This window comes from Aristolochia californica, unplaced genomic scaffold (genome assembly GCF_029961685.1).
Source record: "Aristolochia californica isolate CCGP_79_NKW_82.1479 unplaced genomic scaffold, dmAriCali1.0.hap1 SCAF_10, whole genome shotgun sequence".
Taxonomy (NCBI): Eukaryota; Viridiplantae; Streptophyta; class Magnoliopsida; order Piperales; family Aristolochiaceae; genus Aristolochia; species Aristolochia californica.
Window position 1 is genome coordinate 6,323,914 of NW_027181771.1, and position 12,579 is coordinate 6,336,492.

Below are 12,579 nucleotides of genomic sequence, written 5' to 3' on the forward strand. Positions count from 1 at the left end.
GAGTCGAATATCTTTCCGTAAATATATAATATGAAATATAAAAATGTCATTATAGAAGTAGAAATGTAAAGCAAATAACCGGTATAGGGAGTGAAAAAAGAAAAAAAAAAAAGATAAATACGAACCTAAATTTCTAAAGATAATAGATTAGAAAAGGATCACATTATCTTTGTAGGTTGATCGAGTCAACTCACAAAACCTGCTCTTATACCATGTTGAATTTATGGAAAAGAGAAAAACTTTATTGACTTGATATAATATGAGTACATGAACCCCTATTTATAGTAGATGAAAGTAGTAAAATCCAATTACAATTCAACTACCTTTGTCTCAACTACATCCAAACTCTAATACTTAAAGATAAGTCCTAGCATAATTAAATAACTCAACATAAATAGAAGACTAACATAACTAAAACACCTTTAAATTGAAACTCTTCTATGAAACCTCCTTCCATAATAATTTTGGCTCTGTAAGACTTCTTATTGTGAGAGTCATGTACGACTTTTCCATATTACTCTTCAACAATAAGAAAATAAAAGTACTTCACTCTGCTAATTACAAAGAGTATCTCTCTAGTGACCTTGACCCATTTTGTTAAGAAAATGATATTATCCATCAGACATCTTATGTCTATACCCCTCAATAGAATGGTGTAACAGAACGGAAGAACAAATATCTGCTAAAGGTAGCTCACACTTATTATACTCCATGAAGGTACCATATTTCTATTGACCACATGCCATACTTACTGCTTGCTTTGTTATTAATAGGTTACACTCATCCGTACTTAGTCATAAATCCCCATACTCTTTGTTATTCCCAAACGATGAACCATTTTCACTTCCCTTAAAAATTTTGGTTGCACATGTTTTGTTCATGTTACATCACCTCAGAAAAATATAACTCTTGGGATACTACCACACAAAAAGGATTATGTTTGTTATAATCCTCTTCTCTGAAAGTTACTTGTGGCTAGGGATGCGACCTTCTTTGAAGAGACTTCATACTACTCCTCTAAAAATGCTCTTCTAGGTCTCTCATTTGTACAAGCCTCTACTCGATCGGTTGTGCCCTGTGCTGCGGATATTCTTCAACCCCTTGAAGCATTGGCTGATACCACACATGCCGAGTTTATGGATCTCACTGAAGTAATTTCATCTCCTCCTACTCTTGTTCAATTTGGACCACAATATGATACTTGGATTATAACCTTAAGCAAAGAACCCATGAGTTGTACTAGGCCTTCTACTTCTCTCCCAATATCCAATTTTGTATCTCACCTCTCACCATCATTTCTCTTCTTCATGTGGCCAATTTCTTGCATCTATTTCTTCCATCTTTGTACCACAATCCTATCAGGAGGCTCTAAGGCATCCGGGATGGAAGGCGGCAATGAAAGAAGAAATGTATGCACTATATGAGAATCAGACATGGACTCCAGTTCATCTTCCTTTAGGCAAGAAACCCATTGGTTGTAATTGGTTTTATACCGTTAAATATTATCTGGATAGATTGGTTGTTCTCCTTAAGCATGCCTCGTTGGCAAAAGCTATACTCAATGCTATAGAATCAATTATGAAGAAACATTCTCTTTGGTGGCCAAATTGAACTTAGTACGTATATTGTTATCCCTTGTTGCTAATTCCTCATGGCTAGTATATCAGTTTGATGTAAAAAATGCTTTCTTGAATGGAGATATTAAAGAAATATATATATGCAATAACCACTTGGATTTGTGGTTGAGGGGGAGTTGGTATGCAGATTGAGGAAATCTTTATATGGTCTGAAACAATCTCCTCGTGTGTGGTTTGATAAGTTTAGCCAAACACTGACATGGGTTGGATTTCATAGATGTGCATTCGATAATTTCGTATTTATTAAAGATACCTCAAATGGAAAGTACTTCTGGCAGTCTATGTAGATTATATTGTCTTAACCGGTAGTGATTCATATGGCATTCAAGAGGCCAAAAAGAAGATATTTGAAGACTTCAAAACAAAAGACCTCAGACTACTTAAATACTTTCTAGGTATTGAGGTGTTATAGTCCAAGCATGAGATCATACTATTTCAAAGAAAATATATCCTTGATATACTTGAGGAGACAAGAGTGATGGGGAGTAGACTAACAAATACCTCTATGGATTCAAATACCAAGCTATCGATAGACTTTGGAGAAGATGTGGATATCAAAAAATATCAAAACTTGTGGGGAAACTTATTTACTTCACCATAACAAGACTAGATATATCATATGCAGTAAGTGTGGTAAGTCAATACATGCACAAACCACAACTTACTCATTGGCATGCTATGGAAAGACTATTACTATATTTGAAAGGAGCTTCAGGAAAAAGGCTTCTCTATAAAAACCATGGTCATTTTAACATAGAAGGGTTCTCGAATGCAGACTGGGTCGGATGATAGAAAGTCTAGTTTTGGGTACTTTACATAGGTTTGAGGAAATTTAGTTATGTGGAGAAGCCAAAAGCAGAATGTTGTTGTAACATCCAGTACAGAAGCAAAATACAAAGTTATGACACACACGGTCAGTGAGCATCTGTGGATCAGATCCCTTCTTACTAAATTGGGATTCCTATAAAAGAGCTTCTATGGACCTATATTGTGATAATCGCGCGGTTATGCATACCACTTCGAATCTGGTCTTCCATGAAAAAACAAAATATATTGAGGTGGACAACCACTTTATACGAAAAAAATTCTAAACCGACTTATTATCTCTCAGACATATCTCGTCAAAAGGACAAGTCACAGCTATCCTCACAAAACCAATCACCCACAAGATTCTATCTACCATTTGCAGCAAGCTGGGCATTTATGATATTTTTTTACTCTCATCTTGAGGGGGAGTATTAGAAGATGGGCTCAAGCCCACACGTCCAAGGAGAAGGCCCACACATCCAAGAGAGGTAGCTTCATGATATATAAGAAGACTTCTCATAAAGATGGCACAAGGATGTAATTAGTCAAGGAGAAACATGTCTACTTATGTCTTTTCTTATGTAAAACTTGTAGCCCTAAGGGCTCTATAGACACAGTAACATCCTCTCAAAAACTATAAATAGAGGCATTTGGCTTGGGATAAAATATCAAATCTCTCCCCTTCTCTCAATTGGCCCCTAAGCTCTCTCTCCCTTTGGCCGAGCTCCTCTCTTGCTCTTTTCTCTTTTTTTCTCTTCTCTTTTTTTCTCTTCTCTTCTTCTCCTCTCTCTTTCTTCTTCTCTTTCCCTCTCACCACCTTGTTTGAGGTTCTAATCATGGGTCCTAAATTCAACAACATGCAAAGGAGGATTTCCAAACTTTTTCTAGCTTCCATAAGTCTTGAAATTTTATGAGTGACCTATCTATCTATGTGTTCAACAGGTGAAGAAGAAATTGTGTAAGTATTTTATAGAACATTTAATCTACTTTTCATCAAGTTTTGAAAAAAGTTGTCCATTTCACATCTTAATGGTTTAATTTTTGAATGTTTAGATCTCCTCTATCTAAGTTATTTTCACACAAAGCAAGTTGATGATTGATCGCCACAGTGCCTATGACAACTCTCAACCTCTCGTCGACTTTGAAACCAATTTGTGGAGGTTGAATTAGATTTCTAAATGGCCTAGTCCCATATTTTCGAACAGAGCTACGTACACATTGCATTTATTTTAAATCCATGTTTATTTAGCTTTATTTTTTTACTAAAGTTTACTTTAAAATCATTTCATACATTTTAGCAACAATTATTTGAATTGGCATTTTCATATTAATTGGCATTTTGGCCTGTATTTCTAAAAAACAAGTATATATGAGGTTGTACTTTAAAATTCATTGAATGAGCTTGGTTCTATATGGCTGACTTTGACTTTTTGATAATTTCAAATTGATCATTATATTCAGTCAATCACCCAATTATGTGCTTTAATTTTTAAACTCGACCAATCTTGAGATGCTTTGAAAAAATCTCTTTGATAACTAAGCTAATCCTGAGTTTGCAAATGAGTTTTATATTTTAATATCAGATTATTAAAGACTAGATTTAGTAGTTCATCACATTGATTTGATATATAGGATTGGTTGTGCTCTTACCTTTTTCTTTTTATTGTAAAATCAATTTATTTGAAGAGGTTTTGTATGAGCTAGAATTGTAAACAAATAACCCTTGCATTGCATAAGGTCAAGCCTTATATACGCTTAAACCAAATCCTCAATTCAATTATTTGGGAAGGCCTTTATGATTGTAGTTGAATTGCTGAAAATCACTTTGTTGTTTAAGCTTGTATAAACAAGCTAGTTGTTGTAAAGTTCTTTTGTAGTTTAGGTTTGTGTAGCTTAGTTAAAACTATTGTAACTACCTTAGAGGACATTGTTGTTATAGGCCTTTGTGGTCTTTGATTACAAGTGTCTTTGAGGGATGAAAAACATAATATATTAGAAACACGAAACTAATAAGATATTTTAAAAAATAAGAAGACCCTTAGTATTCGAATTTGAATCGAACCAATATGAGTGATGGGGTGTTTTCTTCCATCTCGAATAATAACAATACCAAGACCTCAAGAAGGAAGTAAGTATGTTGTGGCCTTGTTAGGTGCTTCAATAATTTGTAGATTGTGTAAATTTGTTGTTAGGGTTGGACTTCAACTTGCATATCCCTCTCTCCTTCAATCAACTTCTATAATGTTCAACAAATTTGGGCCAAATCATGATTCAACTTGAAACGGAACTCACATTGCACACCTTGTTCACTTTGATCTTCTAACTTTGTCTACCAACCATGTTGCATTTTCTTCATCATCCACACCTATTACCAGATCTACGACGTCTAAAGTAAATTTTTAGCCATAGAAGAGCATAGATTTTAATATCTGAAATGCATACTTAAAACTATCATACGAAAAAGTTATACTCATTTTTTAACCATTGTAATTAATACATTTGTAACTTTATCTCGGGAAGAAATATATTCGCCAACAAAAGCCATCTTAAAACACAATTCTCTAACTTGATTATATGATTTTATAACCGATGTGTCCCCTTTCTTGACATTGTCTAATTCATTCTTGAGGTGAAAAATCTTGGCATTTTTTTCTGAATAGAAAAAGAATTATGCATCTTACCCACAACTCTTATGTATTTAGAACTTGTTGTAATTGAGTTAAAATTTCAAGAAATAATGAGGCTTTAATCCAAGTAACCATTTTCATGTCCCTAATTTGCCCATATTTATTGGCTGAATTGGGTTCTTGTCAACTTCCTTCTGAAAATCATTAGTAACACAAGAGAATCATCCTGGGCAAAATGAGATGCTAGCAAAGGTGCATCTTTGCATTGGATTGTATTGAATTGTTTAAGCAGAACAATATAGTCCCTTTTGGACATCCTCACTTTATAGAGAAGATAACAACAAATTCTTTCAGAGCGTATACTTGCCCTAATCCAATTTCATTGTGACAAAATTACTAATTTTAGAGCTCATGTGAAGGAAAATTAAAGACAAGACTCTTGCTTGAATGTGCTGGAAAGGGTGGAGTCGACCTAAGGGTTTGGGCAAAGCTTTACAACTAAACTTCAACTCAAGTGGACTCCAAGAAGGTCAATTGACTCGAAACATCATTTTCCTCTTTCAACCATGCTTTAGGGCTTCTGTTTTCAACTAAGAGGACCCCCTTCAGCAGAATAGCAGTAGAAATGAATAGACACAAATATCTAAAAAGATCTGACAGCAAACCACGAAAAGGAACTTCGACGCCTGGTTAGCTACCTTCATTAACTCTAAACTTGAACACCGAATTACCCACTAAAATGCAGTATGTTCAACCATTATGCATCATCATATGTGAAGGAAGACCTTTTCTTAAGTTCATAACCAAACACATTAACCATACTGCTGCGTTTGTAATCTGTTCACCTGTGGCAGCTCTCAGTACTTGTGTTTCACAAATCCGATTCCATTCCATCTTTATGAAGAATGAAACAGGTGGCAATAAACAGAATGAACACAATCCTGATCTACACATCAGCTTACAGAAGGTGAAACAAGGGCTTGTTCTGGAGTTTACTGGTTTGACAATACCAACATATTAGAGCACATTTTCAATTTATGAAAAAAAGCATAATACTAGAACAAATATATGAGTATCACACAGTCCTCATGCTACCAGGAATCCGTAACTTAAGCTGCTCACTCCTTTCCCCGCTCACGGTGCCTCCTTTTCCTCTCAGACCTCTTTGTGTCCCTTCCACTCCTTGAATCATCTGAACCACTACTGTCAGAATCAGATGGTGGATGGTGCCGCCTTTCCTTTCTCTTACGATGACCATCAGATTCTTCAGACTCATCAGAATCATCTGAATGTCGATGACTCCTCCTCTTCTTTTCCTTTCGACTTTTACGGTGATCTGAGTGTCTTTTCTTTCTCTTCCTTTTTTCCTTCCTACTTTTGTGATCACTGTCATCTTCATCATCTGTATCCTTCCTTCTTCTCCTGGTTGTTGATCGACCCCTCTTCCGACGCTGCCCAGAGTCTGAGTCATCACTATCAGATGCCACTTTTCTACTTGATGACTTAACCTGTTAAAAAGAAAAATACACAGTTAGCAGATGAACTTTCTATAAGTTTGCTACTTCCGGATGGCCAAAAGACAAATATGATGATGTTACTTGTTCCATTTCCTACCAATTACTGAGAGAGGGGAATTTAATTGTTAAAACTGTAGATTTAGGCCATGAAGATGAAAATTGTTGTCTACCAGTTGTCACATGTGCAGAATTAAATATTAGAACTCTAGGTATATGCCAAAATAAAACTAGCATAGGACTTGAAGCCCCACACTAAATAATTCTAGATACATGAATCAAAGAGTAACAACAAATCAAATTCTTGAAAAGCCTGAAAGGCCTTCCATCCTGTTCAAAACAGGTCAATATTTCCCTAAGCCCAACAGGTTCAACCATTTTCAAAACTAAAAAACAGCACTAAAGTTCATAGCCAGCACATGGTAGTCATTTCTCCTCCGGATTAGCTACATCATTAGAAACAAAAATAAACTGTTGAGACTCGAACCAAGTCTACAGTTAAGAGAGACAGACTCATTCAGTCAGAACAACAATCAAATCGATGAATTAGAATAAGAAAGTAGTAATGGTTAAACTGTTTAAATTGATTAGTTCAAACTTGACAGAATCACATAGAAAAACCTAATGAGGATTGAAAAAAATGAACAAATGGAAATAAGGAGAACTTACCTTACTAATCCCATCCTTCCCAGCTCGAGCAGCAATAATTCTTTCAATCTCCGGGTCTACATCTGAATCAGAACTCTCACTCTCCTCCTCTGAGCTTTCATCTGAATTCTCCTTCCCCTCAGATGCTCGACCAGGCAGCAGCCTATCCAAAGTCTGAAGTGCAACTGAAGGATCTTTCTCTCTGTCTTTGTCCTTGTCATCCCCTTTAAGAGAAAGAAAATTGCGACACTGATATGTCAGATGACCTACACGACCACATTTCTTGCAGGCCCCACGAGCCTCATCTGCATTAGACCCAGTTATACGAGCCAGAGCCAGAAGACCTTGGAAGCTGGCATAGGCATTTTCAGCATCAGGTTCGTTGGAGGCATTTGTCCGGCTAGAGTTGTCATCCTTATTGGGAGCATAAGGATCGTATCCAATTGCACTTTGCCATATCCCATGAGTTTGAAGAGCCGCACTACTATGTACGCGGTTGTTTGCAGGCATACGAACACGCCCTGCGGTGGCCGGCATCCTGGAAATCAAGGAGCATTTACAGTTAGGGTCCTCATTAGATTCTCTTGCAAGTATTATAACAAATTTCTGCATAACCTATTAAAAAAAATCCTTATCGCATTGAGGAACAAACTTAAATGCAATTTTCTATAATAGAGAGAAAATTTTAAAGGTGTACTAAACTTGTTCATATGTACTGTAGAGAAACCTCTATTTGTCTTAGGGATGTTTCATCTTCTGACGGGCTTCCATTCACGGAATCAAGAAATGCCACCGCTTTTTGTTTCATCATTTAGTATTTACCGCTATGAGTAATCATCCCGAAAATAAGCATTCACCATAGGAAAATATCTCTTACCTTTTAAAATCTGGTTAGAACAGGGATTTCTGAAAGATCAGAGAGAGGATGAAGTGTAGAAACCAGTAAAGCTTGTTGCCAATTTGGAGGACGCGCGGAAAGCCAAAGCGAGAATGACCTGCAGAACTCTGGAGAAGAGAGGAAAATCGGAGGTTTGCGAATCCAGGCAGGAGATGACGGGAAGTTCCAAACCAAGAGAAAACAGGGTTTCACAAGAAGTTCCAAACCACCGACTTACTCAAAGACGCGCACGAGAGTCTCTCTATGAGCCGGAAGTTTCCTAAGTCAATTACTTGCAAAAGAAAAAAGGCAAACTCGCCCAAAGTTTCCTAAATCAGCTGCGAAAATCCCTGATTGTGAGCATGTGTTAGCCTGCGAGATAGCAGTTGGATCAATTAGAACCTGCCATCATTTTTAAGAGGGATGGAAGAAAGCAGCAAAGATTTAAGAAAAATAGAATGTAGTTCACAAATTCAAAGCTTAAGGTCAACTGAAAAATTCAAATTACATATTCTGAATAAAAAAGTTATAGACAGTGATTGATTTCCAAAAAGAAAGTAAACAAAATATTTCAAAAGATTGCAGTCAGTTATTATTTATTTTTTTGAAAAACACAAACCTGAATAAACACCATAACGGACTCAAAATCGTAACATGGAGAGCCAATTTGAAAGGAAAAACCAATAGAGCTTCACGCTAACTAAATTAGATTTTCTGCTGAAAGAAAGTCCTCATATCATACGATGAAGATGGCCGATTCACAAACCGCAGACAAAATAGGGTTTTCACCAAAATCCGAATTCCGAAAGAGGAGGTTTTCGAAAATGAATGATAACACATACCTTACTGCTTTTTGATTTTCTGCAGACTCGCCAACGGTCGCTTTGCTTCTGTTCGTCTGAATCGGAAAATTTCAGAAGAGGCTGGGAACAGCAAGCGAGAAAATAGGGTTCGGAGAGACGGAGAGAAAGGAAGGGGTTAAAAGAATGTAAAGATTTTTCAGCCAGCCTCTCTTAAAGGATAGACGACTGTAAGGACTTTGGAAGATCGATTAATGTGAGATGCGTGTGAGAATCTGTCCAGTTTGTTTCTTTCTTTATTTGTTACGGTGAAAAGCTATGAGTTGGAGTCTAACGGCCTTCTTCTTGGGAGAGAACGTAATGTAAGAAGCATATGAGAAGATATCCATACCCTTGCTCGTTTTTGCCATTTTTTTTTGTAACATAAGTGAAAAAGTGAACTCGAGCAATGGGAAGAACTTTTTTTAATAATTAATAAAATAAGAAAAAGGAAATTATTATTCAAGCCTTTCAAATGTTTATAATAAGAACATTAAAACCATTTAATAGTGTTACACAATAAATGAAATAAAATTATCAATGAAGCATTATAAAAAGTTTATGATAAGAATATTAGAACCATTAAATAAATAGTATAACACTAAAAAAAATAAAATTAATGAATTTAATATAAAATTACAATTCAATTAAATCAACATTATAAATTTTCAAAATTTTATAAAAATTATTACAAATTAATTAATCACTAGATCGATATCTAATTTTAATCAATAAATATTATAAAAACATATTCTTAATAAAAATATATTATGAACATAATATAAACATTTTTAAAATAAAAATTAAATTAAATTAAATTATAATTGTAGCATTTAAAAATTATATTTTTATGTGATAATAGTATTTACATATTAATTTAATAGTTCCCACACATTAATAAAATATAGAGATTTAATAATTAAATAATAATGTAAATTTTAACAATATAACATTTACACTACAAGGAAATTATTATTCAAGCATTTCAAAGTATGAATATTTTATATGAATAAGAATTTCGAAAATACTAACTAGTTTATAAAAAATTAAAGATTTAAAATAAAAATGTAAAAACTAGCATAATAAAAATAATAATATCTAAAGATTAATGAATATAGAGATTAAATATTTAAATAATAAGATAAATTTTAAATGTAAAGAATAATTCTAGATATTCAAAATATTTATAGATAATATTTATTAACAAAAATAATATTAGAGAGAAGCAAACTCTCCAACAAAAACAAATCGTCATATGTAATGAAGATTGTTAGTGTTCCAAAAGATCTAAAGGATGCCCATCCCTCCCTTCCTCTCTTTGGACAAAGAGCAAAAATTCTCCACTAGGGCGATTTATTTAAGTTAGGTTGGTTCTACCTGAGTCTAGAGCTGGACTTGGGACAAATTCGAGGGGACTCACCCAGAATAGAAAGGGCGAGCCCGACCCTCGATCCGATTGGTCGACCTCATTAAAAAATTTCTACCCAGCCAATTTACTTATCTTCCATGAAGTGGTTTCATAATAAAAATATTTTCTTACCTATGAGCAAAATTTTTTTCTACGAATAGGTTTTTTATATTAAATATATTAAATTCATTGAATTAAGATTAGATAACTCATGTAGCTCCCTAGGAAACTGTCTTTTTTTACATCGTCTCTGCGACTAGGGAAAAAACCATCAAATAATGTTTCATTTTATGTTTATAAAGGTTAAACACTCAAACTTCTCACATCCTTTATACTATCCATAAATAATTAAATTCCCTTGATTTTTAAACTATATCATTATAGTTCACTTCAACTAAATTTTTTTATAAAGATAATTCAAGAAATCATAAAACCCCCTCCCCAAAACTTCAGCCATCTTCCTAGATTTTGATAAATTCAAGGACGAATACAAAATTTATCAGTGCAATTACACAATCTGAACTATGGACACACAAATAACAATATAGGTGGTAGAGGGTCTCTTAAAGGTAATAGAGGAGGTCTACAAAACAATAACAATAATCCTAATAAAATTAAAAATTGTTCGGTCTTGCATAGGTTCATTCGAAGGTTGAAAGATACTTCGGCCTTAATGGATCTATTGCTTTACCTGTTGACATTGTATTGGTATGGATATGATTGTCGCACCTGATAAAGCTTGGCTAGCTGAAAGTGTTAGGTTCCACAAGGATGAACATGGACGGTAAAGGGCACTGGGGAGGGGGAGGTGTATAAGTTTGATAACTTTTTTGATAATTTTATTTCTTTTTAAATTAATTTAATGTGTGTTTACACTTTTATATAATCAATGTGTAAATTTTAGAAATTTAGGCATAATTAATACCTTAAAAAACAAATACACAAAAAACTTACAATGATTTATAGTGGTTCACAATCCTTTTCGCGATTTTTAATCCACTCCCAAGATGTTTTGTACCTTAGAATTTCACTAAGTTAAGGTTGTTAAGAGGCACTTACATCGAATTACATCAATACTAGTCATAATGTTGCCCACATGGGGATTTACCCCACTCAATTGATCACAATAGACATATTATAATGCATACCCTCAAATAGATTTATAATCGCATACTAGGAACACAACTTTTACGCATAAATGAATTTTCTAGCAGCTATTAGGCTACACAAGCCTAGACCCACACATGGATTTTCACCACTGCTTACCTACACAAAGTCTTATATATCACACAATAGCACATGATTTCTCTGCCTTTACTTCTCAACTACAAAACCTATTCTCGATTAACTTGAGATAAAGATTGTCTTTCCTACACAAGGCTTTACTAGTGCTTCTAAAGGTTGCTTTCTTACACTATAATATATACAATAGCCTATTCAATGGACAAATTTCACAAATTAAGTACATGTAAGTAGGTACGCCAATCCTAAATACTTATTTTGTGTAACAACAACTAAAATAGTCTACAATGACTTGATATTCTCCACAAGAAGTAATCTAAACTTTAATGAATTATCTCCAAGTGCAATGACACTAGTTTAGTGTACTCGGCCAAGTATGATCAAGAGGTTCTAAAGTGAAGACATGTAGACGTTGGCCTAAGTGGCTTCTCAAAGGGTAGGGCAACTGGGGGGGCGTTTGAATTGAGATGTACATGTTTAAGCTCTTAACGACGTAGAATGATAAATAAAATAATAATGCAAAGTAAAGTGAAAAAATTCACACACTACAAAAGTAACACCAAATGTTTTGTTATCGACGTTTCCCTAATGGTATTCACCGCCCAAAAACCCGTGTTTGAAAAATCCCACTAATTAAGCTCTATTAGTTGGAATTATATAAAAGAGATTCCGACTCTCTTTTAAGCTACGCGTATGCTCAAATACATGGTTTACAATTCAATCTCCCCAAGAGATTGGCAAGATTCTAGCTCTAGCAATCCCTTTTTTATCTAGATTTGATAAACTTTTCTTACATGAGAAATCCAAAAGAAAGGTAAAAACTCACACCCTTATCAATAGGAGAGAAACTTTCGTCTTTGAGAGATTCAAGCCACCAACCTTTGTAGCACAATGTAGAATGTTGGAGCTTGACTAAGATGTATGCGGGAGATGGTATGACAAAAGAGAATGAAATTTCCAGGAGGTTTTTTTTTTTCCAG

General features: G+C 34.5%; 2 protein-coding genes across 2 annotated transcripts; one reads left to right on the plus strand and one right to left on the minus strand.

The window, feature by feature from the left end:
* Positions 1 to 711: 711 nt before the first annotated feature.
* Positions 712 to 1,611, plus strand: LOC137942840 (uncharacterized). The gene is made up of 3 exons (XM_068788573.1): positions 712 to 717; positions 966 to 1,274; positions 1,363 to 1,611. Exons 1-3 carry the CDS (start codon positions 712 to 714, stop codon positions 1,609 to 1,611), a joined length of 564 nt encoding a protein of 187 aa, XP_068644674.1.
* A 4,246-nt stretch (positions 1,612 to 5,857) lies between these two features.
* On the minus strand, positions 5,858 to 9,082 carry LOC137934631 (CAX-interacting protein 4). The gene is made up of 5 exons (XM_068779084.1): positions 8,953 to 9,082; positions 8,349 to 8,482; positions 8,111 to 8,238; positions 7,255 to 7,771; positions 5,858 to 6,579 (listed from the first exon to the last, which is right to left on the minus strand). Exons 4-5 carry the CDS (start codon positions 7,768 to 7,770, stop codon positions 6,190 to 6,192), a joined length of 906 nt encoding a protein of 301 aa, XP_068635185.1. The 5' UTR covers position 7,771; positions 8,111 to 8,238; positions 8,349 to 8,482; positions 8,953 to 9,082; the 3' UTR covers positions 5,858 to 6,189.
* Positions 9,083 to 12,579: the final 3,497 nt, after the last annotated feature.